Source organism: Mobula hypostoma, chromosome 12 (assembly GCF_963921235.1).
Source record: "Mobula hypostoma chromosome 12, sMobHyp1.1, whole genome shotgun sequence".
NCBI lineage: Eukaryota > Metazoa > Chordata > Chondrichthyes > Myliobatiformes > Myliobatidae > Mobula > Mobula hypostoma.
In genome coordinates this window covers 63,822,274-63,842,518 of record NC_086108.1, presented here as the reverse complement: position 1 = coordinate 63,842,518, position 20,245 = coordinate 63,822,274, and the positions used below count along the sequence as shown (strand labels likewise).

The 20,245-nt window shown below is 39.8% G+C and overlaps 1 protein-coding gene across 1 annotated transcript in view; it reads left to right on the top strand.

The window, feature by feature from the left end:
* frem1b (Fras1 related extracellular matrix 1b) overlaps positions 1-20,245 on the top strand; it is a 215,270-nt gene that overhangs the window by 118,899 nt on the left and 76,126 nt on the right. The window contains exons 19-21 of the mRNA XM_063064975.1: positions 9,851-10,076; positions 18,222-18,366; positions 19,438-19,579. Coding sequence (XP_062921045.1) covers positions 9,851-10,076; positions 18,222-18,366; positions 19,438-19,579 — 513 coding nt within the window. The remainder of the gene's footprint in view (positions 1-9,850; positions 10,077-18,221; positions 18,367-19,437; positions 19,580-20,245) is intronic.

The following is a 20,245-nucleotide window of genomic DNA, read 5'->3' as shown; positions in this document are numbered from 1 at the left end:
AATGTGGATAAATGTGAGGTTATCCACTTTGGTGGCAAAAACAGGAAAACAGATTATTATCTGAATGGTGGCCGATTAGGAAAAGGGGAGGTGCAACGAGACCTGGCTGTCATTGAAAGCAGGCATGCAGGTACAACAGGCAGAGAAAAAGGCGAATGGTATGCTGGCATTTATAGCAAGAGGATTCGAGTACAGGAGCAGGGAGGTACTACTGCAGTTGTACAAGGGCTTGGTGAGACCACACCTGGAGTATTGTGTGCAGTTTTGGTCCCCTAATCTGAGGAAAGACATTCTTGCCATAGAGGGAGTACAAAGAAGGTTCACCAGATTGATTCCTGGGATGGCAGGACTTTCATATGAGGAAAGACTGGATTGGCTAGGCTTATACTCGTTGGAATTTAGAAGATTGAGGGGGGATCTGATTGAAACCTATAAAATCTTAAAGGGATTGGACAGACCAGATGCAGGAAGATTGTTCCCGATGTTGGGGAAGTCCAGAATGAGGGGTCACAGTTTGAGGATAAAGGGGAAGCCTTTTAGGACTGAGATTAGGAAAAATTTCTTCACACAGAGAGTGGTGAATCTGTGGAATTCTCTGCCACAGGAAACAGTTGAGGCCAGTTCATTGGCTATATTTAAGAGGGAGTTAGATATGGCCCTTGTGGCTAGGGGGATCTGGGGGTATGGAGGGAAGGCTGGGGCGGGGTTCTGAGTTGGATGATCAGCCATGATCATAATAAATGGCGGTGTAGGCTCGAAGGGCCGAATGGTCTACTCCTGCACCTATTTTCTATGTACCAAGTAGTTCACTGCCTTCCTCTTTCCCTCTTTCCTTCTATCATCCCTTCCAATAACAATTTCTGCAGTCCACCACCTCTTAACAAGTGCCCGGCATATTCCAGCTTCCTTTTCTGTACATTCTTCAGCAACTCCTTTTCTCTCCTCACTCTCTTCTATACTTCCATAGTACTGACCTTCATCACCCATCTAATTTTCTGTATTCTCCTTAAACTCCACATTTCAAATGCTTCCAGTCATCGTTACGCCTCCTTGCATAAGGTCCACGATTCGACTCCATACAACAGACTGCTCCAGACGTAGCATTTCCAAATTCTACAACGCAGCCCAAAGTCCAACCTCTTGCCACACAGCACCTCACTCAGGCTCCAGAACGTTGATCTTGCAATCTCAATTCTTTGTCTAATTTTTGTATCACATTTCCCATCCTCCGTGACCAAATACACAAACTTCTTGACTTGCTCTATGCTTACTCCATTAATTTTGATACTGATTTTGGGGACTTCTTTCTTCCGTGATACTACCATTATCTTCGTCTTTGCAGCATTTATTTTCATTCCAAATCGTTCTCCTTCAGTATTTATCTTATCTACTATTCTGAGTAATGTCCTCAGTCTCAGCTCACAACACTGAATCACCTGTTTACCTCAAGTTGTTCACCGTCACTCCACCAATTTGGACACCAGCTTCATCGTTCAACACCCTGAAGATTACCTCTGAGTAAATGTTAAATAATAAAGGGGAGATAATGCAGCCCTGGCGAACCCTTTTTGGATCTCAACTTCTGGTGAATTCCCACCACTAGTTCTTATTACTGCCTTCTGATGCCAGTACAGACTCACAATCAGTCGAACATCTTTCCCATCCAGCCCGAATGAGTTCAGGCAATTGACCAGCTGTTCATGATTGACTTGGTCAAAAGCTTTTTCGTAATGCAGGAATGTCTTCTTTTTTCTAGACCTCGTTCCACAATCATTCGCAAATTCAAAAATCCTTCACGGGTACCCTTACCTGGTATAAATCCGCTCTGGCACTCATTAATTTCATTAAGAACTGTCCTTTTTATTCTGCTTAGAAGTATTAATAACAAGATCTTGAAGGCATGACTTATAAGACTTAATAGTTCTAAAGTCTGAGCATTTTGTGCTCTTACTTTTCTTTGGGATCATGACAAACTCTGACACCACAAAATCTGTTGGCCACTTTCCTGTTCAGTAAATTGTATTGCAAAGCCTCGTGTTCTCCTCAACCTCCGAGTCGCCAAGGCATTTCAATATTTCGGCTGTAATACCATCTACACCACAAACTTTACAAGTTTTTAACTTTCCAATGGCTGCTCTTACTTCCGCTACCAAAATTTCCGGACCTTCTGTGTTCTTCTCACTCACTTGATCATTTCTAGCATCGTAGTACAATTCCCTAATGTATTCCATCCATCTACTTTCCACCTTGTCATTCTCAAAGAGTATGTTCCCGTCCTTGTCTTGAATAATGCCAGTCCTTGGTTGTTTCTTGTTCCTGTTGGTCATCTCTGCAATCTCCCTGTGCATATCCCTTGAACGATGCAACATGCCCATGGTCTCTATCTTTTCACACCATTTGATAAACCATTGTTATTTAGCTTTTGCACATTCTTCTCTATTTGTTGGTCCATTTCGTGGTACTTAGATGTATCCTTCTTGTGCTTCCTTCTCCCTTCCATGAGCTTCAGAATGTGATCTGTCATCCAGGCTTGTTTAGCTACGTGCCTTTTTTTGGGGAGACATTCTTCAGCTGCCATTTGCATACAGTCCTTCAGGTTTGACCACATGTTATCTGGTGTTGGCTCCATGTCTTCTACTCTCGGTCCTTTAAACCTATTTTGTACCGCTGCAGAAAATCTTTCACTATACTCAGCGCACGACTGACTGAAAACACCGACGCCATCAACGCAGAAGCTCTCCTCGGAGCCGAGCGAGCGAACAGCCATCACATCCCTGCTACTGGTAACCATGTAATCCAGTACAACCTGTTCATGGTTGAGTGGTCCGCAACTAAACCGGCTCCGCCACCGCACTCAATCTGGTGAGGAGGGTGTGAGAACACCCAGCAGGACTGAAAAACAAGACCTGACAAAGGGCGGATGAGCTCCTTGTGAGCCAACGGCCATCATCGTGGAAGAGATTAAAGCCTCACCACGTATCTCCCTCTTACGAATCGTATGCTATGCACTTAGTTAGAAGAGACATGCGTTGTGCAGATGAACCTGGGCCCCTTGCAAGCAATTCTGCTGTACATAGCCACAAGGAAGAAGATAACGACCTTGGGAATTGTAGGTCTGTTGGGAATGAAGGCGGCACACCAAATCCGAAAGGACACGTGGCACTGGCTAATGATAGACTGAAAACTACGGGAAGTATCTTACGGATAGGGCCATGGGATGTTTGAACAATGTATCAAATGGGGAAGCTTGATAATGCAATTCTTGAGATATCTCGAATGAAGCTGGATATCATGGGAGTAAGCGAAGTCCGTTGGACAGAGGCTGGAACAGTTGACAAGAATGATTTTGTGATGATATACTCTGGAGGAGAGAGCCATGCCAATGGCATTGGAATTATTATGAAGAAGAAAATCTACAATGCAATGGATGGGTTTTGGCCCATATCTGATAGTCATAATGGTAAAATTAAAAGGAAAGCCTTTCGCTGTTACGATAGTCCAAGTGTATGCATGAGGATGAAGAGGTGGAATGGTTTTATGAGGACGTAGAATCTGCTTTAAAAAATGCAAAGAGCTTGGATGTACTTTTTGTTATGGGAGATCTGAATGCTAGAATAGGAAATGTGAAATACAAGGATATCATAGAAACATAGAAAATAGGTGCAGGAGTAGGCCATTCGGCCCTTCGAGCCTGCACCGCCATTTATTATGATCATGGCTGATCATCCAACTCAGAACCCTGTACCAGCCTTCCCTCCATACCCCCTGATCCCTTTAGCCACAAGAGCCATATCTAACTCCCTCTTAAATATAGCCAATGAACTGGCCTCAACTGTTTCCTGTGGCAGAGAATTCCACAGATTCACCACTCTCTGTGTGAAGAAGTTTTTCCTAATCTCGGTCCTAAAAGGCTTCCCTTTTATCCTCAAACTGTGACCCCTTGTTCTGGACTTCCCCAACATCGGGAACAATCTTCCTGCATCTACCCTGTCCAATCCCTTTAGGATTTTATACGTTTCAATCAGATCCCCCCTCAATCTTCTAAATTTCAACGAGTACAAGCCTAGTTCATCCAGTCTTTCTTCATATGAAAGTCCTGCCATCCCAGGAATCAATCTGGTGAACCTTCTTTGTACTCCCTCTATGGCAAGGATGTCTTTCCTCAGATTAGGGGACCAAAACTGCACACAATACTCCAGGTGTGGTCTCACCAAGCCCTTGTACAACTGCAGTAGTACCTCCCTGCTCCTGTACTCGAATCCTCTCGCTATAAATGCCAGCATACCATTCGCCTTTTTCACCGCCTGCTGTACCTGCATGCCCACTTTCAATGACTGGTGTATAATGACACCCAGGTCTCGTTGCACCTCCCCTTTTCCTAATCGGCCACCATTCAGATAATAATCTGTTTTCCTATTTTTGCCACCAAAATGGATAACTTCACATTTATCCACATTAAATTGCATCTGCCATGAATTTGCCCACTCACCCAACCTATCCAAGTCACCCTGCATCCTCTTAGCATCCTCCTCACAGCTAACACTGCCACCCAGCTTCGTGTCATCCGCAAACTTGGAGATGCTGCATTTAATTCCCTCATCCAAGTCATTATACAATTTTGTGAACAGTATGAGTTGATGGTAGCAAACACATGGTTCAAATTATCCAAGCGAAAATTATACACTTGGAAGAAGCCTGGGGATACTGGAAGGAGACAAATTGACTATATTGCAGTGAGGAAATGCTTCAGGAGAAGTATTAGGATGGCCAAGAATTATTCAGGTGCTGATATAGGCTCGGATCACAATCCAGTGGTTGTTAGGGTGAAGATTGCACTGAAGACAAAGATTAAGGCTGCAACCAAGAAAGCTGGATATGGACCTACTGAAGAACAGCGAGTATAGTGAAAGATTTTCTGCAGCGGTACAAAATAGGTTTAAAGGACTGAGAGTAGAAAGGGTTGACTATTTTCTAAATGGAGAGAAAATACAAAAAAAAAACTGAGGTACAAAGGGACTAGCAAGTCCTTGTGCAGGATTCCCTGAAGCTTAATTTGCAGGTTGAGTTTGTGGTGAGGAAGGCAACTGTAATGTTAGCATTCAATTCAAGAGGACTAGAATATAAAAGCAAGATTGTAATGTTGAGTTTTTATAAGGCACTGGTGAGGGTTCTCTTGTAGTATTGTAAGTGGTTTTGGGCCCCTTATTTAAGAAAGGATGGAGAAGGTTCAGCGGAGGTTCATAAACAGAAACTAGGAATAAAAGACTTAACATATGAGGAACATATGATGGCTCTGGGAGTGTACTCATGGGAATTCAGAAAAATTAGGGGTGATCTCATTGAAACCTATCAAATGTTGAAAGGCCTCGATAGAGTGGATGTGGAGAGGATGTTTCCTTTGTTATGGGTGTCTAAGACCAGATGACACAGCCTCTGGATAGAGGGACACTCATTTAGAAACATAGAAACATAGAAAATAGGTGCAGGAGTAGGCCATTCGGCCCTTCGAGCCTGCACCGCCATTTATTATGATCATGGCTGATCATCCAGCTCAGAACCCCGCCCCAGCCTTCCCTCAATACCCCCTGACCCCCGTAGCCACAAGGGCCATATCTAACTCCCTCTTAAATATAGCCAATGAACTGGCCTCAACTGTTTCCTGTGGCAGAGAATTCCACAGATTCACCACTCTCTGTGTGAAGAAGTTTTTCCTAATCTCGGTCCTAAAATGCTTCCCCTCTATCCTCAAACTGTGGCCCCTTGTTCTGGACTTCCCCAACATCGGGAACAATCTTCCTGCATCTAGCCCACCACCGACGTTAGGCTAACCGGTCTATAATTCCCCGGTTTCTCTCTCCCTCCTTTTTTAAAAAGTGGGGTTACATTAGCCACCCTCCAATCCTCAGGAACCAGTCCAGAATCTAATGAGTTTTGAAAAATTATCACTAATGCATCCAGTATTTCTTGGGCTACTTCCTTAAGCACTCTAGGATGCAGACCATCTGGCCCTGGGGATTTATCTGCCTTCAATCCCTTCAATTTACCTAACACCACTTCCCTACTAACATGTATTTCGCTCAGTTCCTCCATCTCACTGGACCCTCTGTCCCCTACTATTTCTGGAAGATTATTTATGTCCTCCTTAGTGAAGACAGAACCAAAGTAATTATTCAATTGGTCTGCCATGTCCTTGCTCCCCATAATCAATTCACCTGTTTCTGTCTGCAAAGGACCTACATTTGTCTTTACCAGTCTTTTCCTTTTTACATATCTATAAAAGCTTTTACAGTCCGTTTTTATGTTCCCTGCCAGTTTTCTCTCATAATCTTTTTTCCCCTTCCTAATTAAGCCCTTTGTCCTCCTCTGCTGAACTCTGAATTTCTCCCAGTCCTCAGGTGAGCCACTTTCTCTGGCTAATTTGTATGCTTCTTCTTTGGAATTGATACTATCCCTAATTTCTCTTGTAAGCCACGGGTGCACAACCTTCCTTGATTTATTCTTTTGCCAAACTGGGATGAACAATTGTTGTAGTTCATCCATGCAACCTTTAAATGCTTGCCATTGCATATCCACCGTCAATCCTTTAAGTGTCATTTGCCAGTCTATCTTAGCTAATTCACGTCTCATACCTTCAAAGTTACCCCTCTTTAAGTTCAGAACCTTTGTTTCTGAATTAACTATGTCACTCTCCATCTTAATGAAGAATTCCACCATATTATGGTCACTCTTACCCAAGGGGCCTCTCACGACAAGATCGCTAATTAACCCTTCCTCATTGCTCAAAACCCATTCCAGAATAGCCTGCTCTCTAGTTGGTTCCTTAACATGTTGGTTCAAAAAACCATCCCGCATACATTCCAAGAAATCCTCTTCCTCAGCACCCTTACCAATTTGATTCACCCAATCTACATGTAGATTGAAGTCACCCATTATAACTGCTGTTCCTTTATTGCACACATTTCTAATTTCCTGTTTAATACCATCTAGAATGAAGATGAGAAGGAATTTATTTAGTCAGAGAGTGGTAAATCTGTGAAATTCGTTGCCACAGGCAGTTGTGGAGGCCAAGTCATTGGGTATATTTGAGGCAGAGGCTGATATATTCTTGATTAATCAGGGCATGAAGGGATAGGTAGAAAAGGAAGGAGACTGGGGCTGAGAGGGAAATGGATCAGTCATAATGAAATGGCAGAGCAGACCCAATGGGCTAAATAGCCTAATTATGCTCCTATGGTTTTATGGTCTAATGGCTACAATGTCACAATTCTGCATGCTGATCCATGCCCTAAGCTCATCCTACTATACTCTTTGCAATGAAATATATGCAGCTCAGAACATTAATCTCATGATGCCCAAACTTTTGATTCCTGAATTTTTTATGTAATAGCATCTTTCTCCACAACCACCCCACTATCTGTTCTTGTTCTCTGGTTCCCATCTTCCTAAAGCTCTACATAAACTGCAACCCCCCCACCCCCCCATGCAGCAAAAGCAAATCCACCCACTAGAATATTATTCCCCCTCCAGTTCAGGTGCAAACCCTTCTGTACAGCTTCACCTTTCCTGGAAGAGAGCCCAATGATCCAAAAATCCACAGCCTTTCTATTGATTTTCTACTGATAGTTGTTAAAGCTAAGTGAAGAATCAGAATTAGATCAGGTTTAATATCACTGGCATATATCATGAAATTTGTTATCTTTGTGGCAGCAGTACAACACAATACATAATAGAAAAACGTGAATTACAGTAAATACATATATTATCATTAAATTAAATAAGTAAGGCAAAATAGAAATAAAGAAGTTGTTGGGTAGTGTTCAATGGTTCAATGCTCATTCAGAAATCAGATGGCAAAGGAGAAGAAGCTGTCCCTGAATCATTGAGTATGTGCCTTCAGGCTTCTGTACCTCTTTCCCGATGGTAGCAATCAGGCATGACCTGGGTGATGGGGGTCCTTAATAATGGATGCCACCTTTTTGAGGTATTGCTCCTTGAAGATGTTCTGGATACTGTGGAGACTTGTGCCCATGATGGAACTGAATAATTTTACAACTCTATGCACTTATTTGATCCTGTGCAGTAGTCCCATTCTACACCCCACCCCTGCCATATCAGATCATGATGCAGCCAGTTAGAATTTTCTCCATGATATATCTGTAGAAACTTGCAAGTGTCTTTGGTGACATCCCAAATCTCCTCAAACTAGTCCAGAAATGTAGCCACTGTTGTGTCCCCTTTGTAGCTGCAATGATATGTTGGGTCCAAGATAGATCCTCAGAGGTATTTATGACCAGGAACTTGAAATTGTTCACTATTTCCACTTCTGATCCCTGGTGTGTGCTTCCTCAACTTACCTTTTCTGAAATCTACAGTTATGCAGTTCTTTGGTCTTACTGACATTCAGTGCAAGGTTGTTGCTGAAACACCACTCAGCTAGCTGATACATCTTGCTCCTGTAGCCCTCTCATCACCATCTGAAATTTTGCCACCGGTAGTTGCATCATCAGCAAATTTGAGATATATCTAGCCACACAGTTGTGGGTGTAGAGAGAGGAGAGCAGTGAGCTAAGCATTCATCCCTGAGATGCGCCAGTGTTGATTGTCAGTGAGGTGGGGATGTTATTTCCGATCTGCACAGATTGTAGTCTTCCGGTTAGGAAGTCGAGAATCCAGTTGCAGGAGGAGTTACAAAGGCCAGGTTCTGGAGCCTTTTGATCAGAGTTGTAGGAATGATTGTGTTAAGCACTCAGCTGTACTCAATAAACAGCATCCTGACATAGGTATTTGTATTTCCAAGGTGAACCGAGGCCATGTGAATAGCCAATGAGATTTGAACCCACCATATACCTATTGTGGTGATAGGCATATTGCAGTGGGTCTAGATCCTTGTTGAGATAGAAGTTGAATCTAATCATAACCAACTTCTCAAAGCACTTCATTACCGTAGACGTGAGTGTTACTGGATGATAGTCGTTAAGGCAGCTCTTCTTGGGCACTGATATAATTGTTGCCCTTTTGAAGCAATTGAGAACGATCGTAGCAATGAGAGATCGAAAATCTCTTTGAACACCCCTGCTGGCTGGTAGGTACAAGTTTTCAGAGTCCGACTAGGTACTCCATTGGGCCCTGTCATCTTGCTAGGGTTAACCCTCCTGAAAGACAACCTGACGTCAGCCTCCGAGGCAGACATCACAGGGTTATCTGGATCCTTATATCTGTACTTCCCCCCTGTCACCCCTCTCCCACCTCCCTCCCACCACATTCTTTCCTCCCTCTTCCCCTCTATCCCTTTCCCACCTCTCTTCCCCTCTATCCCTTTCCCTCCTCTCTACCCCTCGCCCCCTAGTTCCCTTTAGTCCCCCTTTCCTCTTCTCGACCCCTCCACCTATCATTTCAACCTTCCCCCTTCTCCCTTCTCCTTCTTATTTCCTCCCTCCCCTTAAGATTCCTCTTAATACCCTTTTTTTCAATGATCATATTTTTGAGAACCTAGCATTTTCTGTGGATTAGAACTTGGGTTGCAAAATCATTTCCTAATCAAAATTACTGATACGGTACCTTCTGAATACTTCAGATGTTGCTTGTTGATGAGAACTTTTGGGGACCCAAAATAAGATGGAAATTCAGGGATCCTGATTTCAATTCACAGTTGTGCTCTCTCCACCATAGTGACAACGGTGATTTCTCCACCCACAATATCGCTCCTCTTCACATGGATGGTTGGCCAAAATTTTCAAGCACTACCATAAAACATATAATATTCATAACTTAATACTTGCTAAGGAATCTGTTATATATTCCTGTGTTATCAGAAGATTCTGGATCTAAATTAAACTGTATTTTGATGCAGATTTTAGAAGGCGATGCATGTGAGATTGGTCCTGGAGTGCTGAATGCTGTAGATATGGATGTCCCTCGTGATACACTCATCTTCTCAGTGATTAATCCCCCATCCCATGGAGTGCTCCTGAATGCTATCTATGGCACTGATATTGCCACGTACAAACGGCTGAGTACTGAAGTGCTATATCACAGTCTGCTACTACACAACTTCAGCATGGATGAACTCAAACAAGGTTTGTTTACTGTGTGCTGCAGGTGTCCTCTGCTGGACACCAGATATTACTGCATGGCTCCATATCTCTTCTTTTTGTTTCTTGCGTGTTAGCTCAGGTTGAAAATATGGGTTCAAATGCAATTGCAAATATCGTCTGGTCTGCAATCAAAAGAAAATAATTTGGAATTCTTTCATCCATAACTTTGCTAGAGATCGTTAGATAAGAATTCTGGCAGATTATTTATTAATAAGAGTTGAAGATCAGTATCTGGTAAGGAGTACAAATTATTTTAATTACTTCCTTTTTAATATAAAAACTATATACTCACTGTGGCCACTTTATTAGGTACCTTCTGCTCCTAATAAAATGGTCATCTGTTGCTGTAGTCCATCCACTTCAAGGTTTGATGTGTTATGCATTCAGAGATGCTCTTCTGTGCGCCACTGTTGTAGTGGTCTGGTTCTTTGAATTACTATTGTCTTCCTGTCAATTTGAGCCAGTCTGGCAATCTCCCTCTGACCTCTATCATTAACAAGGCATTTTCATTCACAGAACTGCCGTTCACTGGATGTTTCTCATTTCTCGTACCATAAACTCTAGATACTGCTGTACATGAAAATCCCAGAAGATCAGTAGTTTCTGAGATATCAAACCACTCTGATTGGCACCAACAATCATTCCACAGTCAAAGTCACTTAGATGATATTTCTTTCCCATTCTGATGTTTGCGCTGAACAGCAACTGAATCTCTTGACCATGTCTGCATGCTTTTCTGCATTGAGTTGCTGCCACATGATTGGCTGAGCATATATTTGCATTAATAAGCAGGTGTGAAGGTTCAGCTAATAACTTGGCTGCTGAATGTATACTACCAGATAAAGATTGCAAACAATGGTTGCCTGAGGTGTTCTTGTCAGATGTTACATATTTTGTGAGTCATTAGACATTTAGGATCTCCTTTGGGGCTAACTGATGCCAAGAGATTATCCATTCTCATTAAAACATTAGGAGATACAAATAATCCTTTAACTAACAGTTAAGAATGGCAGCAGGAAGTACACAGAGTCAAACAGGTGTCTGCTGTCAAACTTCAGCTGTGCCATATTTTGGTCCAGGGCTACGAGGGTTTGAGATATATTGTATATTATAAACCATATATTGGTTAGAGACTGGGGAGGACTATATTTTAGGGAGTATGGAAATTCAAGGTGGAAAACAACTGATTTCAGCATTCATCCAATTAATTTAAATCAAAATTAAGAAGAACTTCATACAATGTAGATATTTCCCGATGTATTGAACTTCCAACAAAGTACTAACCATACCATAGCAAATTGTAACTGATATATTTGATACTTTACAATTACAGTATTATAACTGTTATTGTGTTAACTCATTGTCTTAATTGAATTGTAAAAACTGAGATAAGCAACAAAATGTTTGAGGTTGGATGTGCATACAAAGGAGCTCATCTGAAATGTAGGCTAAAAGTTAAAACTCTTTGACCTTGATTATAGAAATAGCTGTTGCTTTAAGTAAGACTACAATTAGGTGTGCATCGATCTGAAAAAGGGATGTAGTGAGTGAACAGTGAAATTAAGAATTTGCTTCCTATTTTCACACAACGAAAATACAAAACGAATTGCTTTCTATTTTCCAATAATTTAACTGAAAGTGTCATTCCTACAATCTCAGATACCATCAGATGGCATTGCATCAGAGCCAAAATTATGGATTTTAGCCCGTTGTTCAAGCAGCACAGGCTTGCAGCAGGAGCCAATCCTCTTCTCAGCTGGCACGCATGTAGTTGAACTTTCCAGGAGGATTGTTGGATTATTGACAAGCTCCTTCTTCTGCCTCAGCCAGGGAAAATGCGACCAATTGTAACTTCCCCTCTCATTTCCCAAACTGAGAATGGCAGTTCAAGATGGTGCATGATCCCAGTAATTACAGGTGACAAATTACAGCTCCACACTGACCATTTTTAAAAAAGAACCACCAGAGAGCTGCAAGCAGCTCATCACCTGAAACAAAGCCTTACAGCATTTTCAAGAATATAAAATGGTTCAAATCTCATCATGCTGACTAAATAAGCCTTTTATTAAGGCATTATGTACTGATTTTACCTTGTGTATTATCACCATGACTAGGGGGTTGATCATATTTTCTTAAATGGAGATATGGAGATAGTTTTCTTAAGTTGAATTGAATTGAATTGACTTTATTTCTTACATCTTTCACATATATAAGTAAACATCTTTACATTTGTTTCCATCTGAATGTACAATTTATAGTAATTTGTAATAAATAGTATGTACAAAAGGACGGTCAACATTGCATAGAAATACAATTGTATCAGCATGAATTAATCAGTCTGATGGCCTGGTGGAAGAAGCTGTACTGAAGCCTGTTGGTCCAGGCTTCAGTGCTGCAGTACCACTTCCCGGATGGTTGCAGCTGGAACAGTTTGTGGTTGGGGTAACTCAGGTCCCCAATGATCCTTTGGGCTCTTTTTACGCACCTGTCTCTGTAAAGGTCCTGAATTGAGGGAAGTGCACAGATGCACTGGGCTGTCACACCACTCTATGCAGAGTCCTGCTATTGAGGGAAGTACAGTTCCCATACCAGGCACCGATGCAGCCAGTCAGGATGCTCTCAATTGTGCCCCTGTAGAAAGTTCTTAGGATTTGGGGACATACGCTAAACTTCTTAAACCGTCTGAGGTGTAGTCCACAACCAGCTTAAAAAGAATCATGATATTAATCTTCCATGTGGCCAATAGTATGTGCCTGCAGATAATTATTTTTTATATTTCAGCACTTTGCATTAAAGAGAGAAGCTGTATAAAAAGCTATAATCTATAGTCCTAACACAATTCTTAACGTTAACAAGGCCAAAGAAGTTAAAATTCACAAGCTCAGATCTTGCAGTGTCAACACCCACTGATAAGAGCATTTCAAGCAATGACATCTGGGTTTGAAAGCTTACAATGCTCTAACGGTGAACTTAACTTCCACAAAATAGGATATTAAGGAGTAAGTTAGTATTCTTGATTATTAGTTTGGTGCGATAGCATGTTTTGATGCCTATCTGAGAGTGGTATTGAACTCTAGCTGGGTGCTTTATAAAAAGAAAAACAAAAACATTAAAAAGTGCATTAAATGTTCAGAAAATAAACAATGCCAGTTTATTTTGTAACCTGATACCTTCCCATATTCATCCAATCTAGAAGATAATTTATGTAACGAATGTTGTGGGTTTGTTAAATAGATCAAAACATCATCGGCAAAAAGATTAATTTTATATTCCTCTTGGTTAACTCTAAAACCCATAATATCTGGATCCAATCTAATTAGTTCTGCTAATGGCTCTATCGCCAATACAAATAGAGCAGGTGATAGTGGACAACCTTGTCTAGTTGACCTTTTTAGCTGAAATGGTGTTGAAATTTGAGAGTTTGTCACTACTTTAGCTTTAGGGTTAGAATTTAAAGTTTTAATCCAATTTATAGAAGATGTTCCTAACCCATATTTTTCTAATACTTTAAATAAAAAATCCCATTCTAATCTATCAAATACTTTTTCTGCATCCAAAGCTACTACTATACTCTTCTCATCCCTTTTTTGTGCCAAATAAATTATGCTGAGTAGCCGAGTTACATTATCTGCCAGTTGTCTATTTTTAATAAATCTTGTTTGATCCATATGTATTAATTTTGGTAAATATTTAGATAATCTATTCGATAAATCAACTTTTATATAATTGGTACCAAAAAGGGATTAAATTTATAGGATATTGTTTTGAGCGAGGTATATTGATGTCATTTGAACAATTAAAGGATAAATATAAAATATCTAATAATACTTTCTTTTGTTACTTTCAGTTAAGGGCTTACTTAATAGGTAAGCTGGGTCAAACAATGTTTTTGCCAAAAGCTAATGAAATTGAAATTTTAATTCAAAAAGGGAAAATTAAAAAATTTATTTCTTGTATGTATAATTTGATTCAAGAACAGACAATTAAACAAGGAACCCATAAGTCAAAGCAAAAATGGGAAACAGATCTGAATATTAATATTGATGAAATAAATTGGTCAAGACTTTGTCTGGACAGTATGACAAATACAATAAATGTTCGACTTAGATTAGTACAATATAATTTTTTACACCAATTATATATTACACCACAAAAAATAAATAGATTAAATTCAAATCTATCTGATAAATGTTTTTGGTGTAATCAGGAAATTGGTACTTTTTTACATTCTACTTGGTCTTGTTTTAAAATTCAACCCTTTTGGATAAATTTAAGAGTCTTATTGGAACAAATTACTGGAATTCAACTTCCACATAACCCTGTATTATTTCTATTAGGTGATATTGAAGGGATAAAACCGAAACTTAAATTGAATAAATATCAGAAAGAATTTATAAAAATTGCATTGGCAGTAGCTAAGAAGACTATAACAGTTACTTGGAAATCTGATTCGTATTTAAGTATGGATCGTTGGAATAATGAAATGGCTAGTTCTATTCCACTTGAAAAAATTACTTATAATTTAAGAGATAATTATCTAACATTCTTGAATATTTGGCGCCCTTACTTACAAAAGATAGGATGTCATATTTAAGTGCTCCAACAAAGAATTTGGTTACTTGGGGAAAATAACGAATAATTATACCAAATTTATTTTGAATCCCATGGAGCATGTGGATACCTTCCAATACCCAGGCGGCTCTTCTTTTTTTTTTCTCTTTCTTTCTTTTAGGTAGGACTATATATATGGGGGGGGAGGGTTAAGGGGAGGGGGTGGGTAGATTTTATCTTTTCATGTATTCTTTTTGAAAATTTAATAAAAATTATATTAAAAAAAAGAAAATAAACAATGAAGCGTCAAGATAAAATATTTCAATTTTTCAGTGAGCGATAAGCAAACTGTTGCTTGAAACTTGGCCTGAAACTTCATTTGTGTCTTTTTCACCATAGATACTGCTTGACTCAGAGCTCCTTGAACAGCTCAGATTTTCTTCCTCCACATTCCAACTTCTGCAGTCCCTTGTGTTTCCATTTTAATGATATTAGCATTCACTTGGCAAATTATAATTGCTAAAATAAATATTCCACTCTTTCTGTATTATGATGTTTAATAATTTCTTGTTTTGTTATGTTAAATATGTTTTCATATCATGATTAATTCAATTAGCAATGATCAAAGCATCACTGTCATCCACTAATATCATTTTATTTGAATATTTTGGATTGCTCAATCTATCTCCATCTAAAGTGGTTCAGTGTACAAACGTAATAGACCAGCTTGACTTGCAGATTTTTTCCTGAAGCTCTCCTATAAAACATGAGCATAGACTAAGACAGGAGTGTACAAGAAATTTGATCCAAAGAATTTGAGGCATTGCAATTAAACAAAACTTTCTTTCAGAATTTCCTCAGTCAGGTACCAAGCAAATCCCTAAACTATTTTCAGAATCAACAGCAAAGTCGTACATCTTCAATGAGAAACTCGATTTATGCAGAAAATCTCATGTGTTTCATGTAGAAGTAGAGACATCCTGTGCAAGTTTTTATGATACCTTATATTTCTTACTTGGTTCCCAACTGTTACACAACTCAAGACATAGAAGCTGGGCTTGATGTTTAATTAAACACGGTTAAAAGGACCGAAGTCCGACAGGCAGGAAGGAACCTCGAGATGAGTTGGGTAAAATGAGGAAGTGAGTACAGCCAATTGAGCAATCTGGCTGTCTCTGAGGCTGTTCAGTGAGCTTTTGAGTGAAATGTGTAGCTTCGAGGTCAAGAAGCCTGGAGATGGCGTGTGGGCCCATGATCACCTCCATTTCTGGCCGGTATCACAGATTACAGTGTAGGTGAAGATTGAAATCATTGAGACAAGTGCGAGGATGAGCAGGTGTTCAGTGCTGTCTACCAGACTCTGGCTTGCCACTGCCGGAGGAAGGTGTCTACATGTAATGGTCTGTCTCTCCCTCTCGCTCGCTGCTCTGGGAAGAAAGTCCATGCATTTGAATAGCCTCTCTTTCCCTCGATGCTGTCAGAGGATGGTGCCAGAGTCTTGAGTCTTGGGCAAGGTTTAATCAACATGGTTTGTGGATTGGACTCTGTAATTCAGGTTATGATGTATTTCTGGTTTCTGGTCACTCCTTTTTTGTTGTTATTTTGTGAGATTTTGATTAGGGTCACTTGCAGAAAAGGAATGGTACTAGATTGAACTGAATTGAATATGCCTGGACTCTCTTGATGATGACTTTGTGGGTTGGTGTTTTAAATTTTGTGTTTGTCACTCATTTTTTAGTGCAAACTTTTTTTTTGCACTTTGGAAGGTGGAGTTTGATGTCTTTGAATGGGTTCCATAGCTTTCTTTGTTTCATAGCTGCGTATGGGAAGATGAATTTCCAGGTTGTATACTGCATACATACTTTGATAATAAATATACTTTAACTTTGAGCAAGAGCAGATAAAATTTAATACAAACAAGTGTACACTGAAAAATGAAGAAGATTGTTGAGTGTTCTGAATAATAAATTATGTTATAATAGCTAAGGCTGTGGCTGAAACAAGTTGAGGGCTGGTTACAGTAGTGTGATAGTTTTCCAAAGTTTTCCATAATTGACTCTCTGCAAGACTCATTTCAGAATTTGCCAGATCTCCTGGGGTTGGTCACAATTGCACTTTCATTATAGACTTGCAATGTGAGATGCACATGCTGCTGAGAACTTGCACAGTGGTGTGAATGCAAACATTTAAAGATAACTGGCTACAAGATGATAGGTGTGCTAAAACAGTCAACAGGGGGTAAAAGTGCACAACCACATACAGAAATAAACTTGTTTTTTTTCCCAGAAAGGAAAAGACCCTGAATGGAACAAAAAGTCTTTGGAATAAAATACAAAATGGAGAAAAATATATTGAAGCAGAAAATGGACTGTGGCAGGAAATGGAGTGAGCTGAACTCCCATACTGCTGGAGGGTGCAGTGGTGGTTTCTGATATGGATTTAAGGGAGTTGTCCCCATGGGCATTCCACAGCTACCTCCACAAGTGGAGATGTACAGCTCAAAACAATTGTAGATGCAGGAAATCTGGAAAGCTAAAATTTAAAAAAAAACAGAAAATGCTGGAAAGTATTCATGAAGTCAGACCACATCTCTAGGAAGGGAAACAGAGGTATTTTTTCAGGTTGAAGACTGTTCTTCAGAATTGGGAAGGAGATTTCCTTTCCAAATCTGACAATGGGCCCACAACCTGAAACATTAGCGCTGTTTCTCTTCCCACTGATACGGCCTGACCTTCTGAGTATTTCTATCATTTTCTCACCATTTGAGAAGTGTGTTTTTCCTAATTTAGGACATTGATATGTTAACTGCCCTGAAGTAGAAATGGCAGATCCACAAAACCTGATATAATATTCAATCCATGTGCCACAACTTCACTGTAATACCTTCAGGTAAGCTTCATGTCCTCCAACTGGCTACTTTACAGGGCGTCAGTCAGAATATCTTGTCTTCATAGTAGAAGATATTTGACAATTTCTTCCTGTAGCCCAAGTGTGGCTGGGTGTTCACTTAAACAAGGGCTGGCAATTCAAACAAAGGTTCTAGAACAATCTTTCTTTGTTTTTTTTTAAACTCCTTTATTTGGGTATCGACATTTGGTGGGGTGAGAAATGAACATGGCTGTTGCTGGAGGAAACGATGCCTATGTTATTGTAAGGTTGCATCTTTTACTGAGTTTAATTGCCTGGAGGAATCTACATCTAAGAAGTATTTTTGCATTGATTTCCTTGTTAGATACCTGCATTTCATGTTTTGCCTGACTTCCTAGGTTACAGGTTGTTAATATTGTAGATTATTTTCTGCTGTAACTTTTTTCTTAATTGATATAACTCTCAACTAACTTCTTCAAAAGTTGTCTAATCGATGAAACCAAATAAAATCGAAGTATGGCACCTGAGCGAGTAAAACCTGGAATTGTCTTTCATGTAATGCCATAAGTGAACTACCCTGAGGCATCTTTTCATCATATTTGTACTGAACAATACCCTATGCTTAATGAAGTGCTGTGTGATTGCGGAGAGCTTAGATGTTTAGGGGGTCACGTGCACTCATTGATTCGTTGTAACTTCTTTTTGCAGGAATGAAGCTCATGTACATGCACGATGACACAGAAACCCTAAAGGACTTTTTTACCATCCAGCTGACAGATGGCAAGCACATGGTCCACGGCACAGTATATATCAATGTTATATCAGTCAATGACGAGGAACCAGTTATTTCAAAGTAAGCTTTGATTCTCTGGTGAGAGATCCAGAGCATGAATTCCTTGTGTAGTTTCAACGGGAGCAGTGAGTAAGCATGTTTTTGAGGGAGGTGAGAAATGACTCATGAAGTTTAATTCAGTTTTTCATTTGTGTTCTTTTTCTTTTTCATTTTGTGGCTTGTCCTTGGAACCGCTAGATAATGATCAAAGATGGAATAGTTTCTTGCATTACTATTTAGCATCAATTAATGAAAAATTTTTAAAACTACTCTCACTGTGATTGGCAAATTTATCAAAATATATAAAAAATTCAAATTAAGGTCATCAAGGAACATAATGGTATCAGATTAGGCAACAGATTATACAAAGCCCATGCTCCTGTATATATCTGAATGACACAAAGGACAACGTTGTCTGTTATAAATAATAATTTATAAAATAGATTTACCTGCTACTGCTTAAATCATCATTTTATCCTTTGTTCAAGTTGATGGGTTCAGTTATTCTTTTTTGGTCCAGCAGTTATGTGAACTTTGCAGTGTGAAACTCAACAGCACTGCCAAGGAAGTTCCAAGTTCCTGTGCTGACTTGACTGATTTCAGCTGGGATACTAGTATCACTGGTGCAGTTGGCTTCAGCACACAGAGCAAAGGAAAGGAAAATCTGCTAAACTTTCCATTTACTGCATTGCTTTCCAGTAACATTTGCTGGCAAATGTATGTGTGAGGATGTTCAGCCTGGTTATGATATATCTGAAGCTCACTAGACAGTGCTCAGTTTCTAGACATTTACAGTTTCTAGATATTTGACGTCTACCATCCAACAAATTGATAAATACCAAAACAGTCAGTTTGTTAAATCCTTTCATTGTGACTATGGTCTTAAAATGCTAAAAGATCAAATATGCTCACTTCAGTAAAATATTTCAATTGTCGGAGTGTTAGTTGATAAATTTAGGAAGCTGTGCTGTGGCTTTCAGTGGTTAAAAGAGAATTAACAATATTCCAGAGATTACATATTTCTGTGCTGGTGAATTCATTCCCAAACTATTGAAGCACTGGACGGATTTACATTGACAGTTGTGTGTTTAGGAACACCGGATTGGAAGTGGGAATGGGAGAAAACAAGGTGATATCCAGTGTGGCCTTAGAGGCTGAAGATAAGGACACACCACGATTTGAGCTCCACTATATCATCAACAGTACGCCTGTATTTGGACAGCTGCAGTTAAAGGTAAAATCTGAAACAAAACTACAGAATATTCTCATATGCTACACATGGAAGGAATTCAGAGAAAAACTAATTCCTGGCTTTAAATAACTGCACCATGCAGGAACTGTGATTATTCTCCTCAGAAAAGCAAGGCTCATTAATCATTCATGGACGATTATTTTTAAATTGTGGTGGCACCAGAGGGAAAGATTTCCTCTGCTGCTTTTGTACAGTGGTTTCTTCAGTTTGCTGAAGGTTCCCTGTGGTCAGTGGTTCCAATGAAATTAAGTAAGTGTTTAGGAGGAAAGACACACCAGCATGTTGAAAACACAACCCACGGGCATTCTGCATGAGAAACGTATCCTTCTTTATAATATTGCTCATCACCGACACCAAATAAATTTGTCCTCCTCCTCCCTTTTATAATTTCATTCAACTGAATTGGGAAACCAGTGTAAGAGGCTTAATAATTCTGGCAGTGCTATTGTGCTGCTGGAACAGCAGCAGGGTGAAGAATGGTCTTCAATTTCTCCTCGCCATGCCTTTGTCTCATATTCAAGAGACAGGGTTATTATTCAGTGTTGAGTGCCTCTGTCAGGATTACAAGGGCACGTGCCCAGCAGAGCAGCTCAAAGTTTAGGGATCTGAGCAACGTAACACAGGTTTCTTAGCTCTTGTGACCTCAAG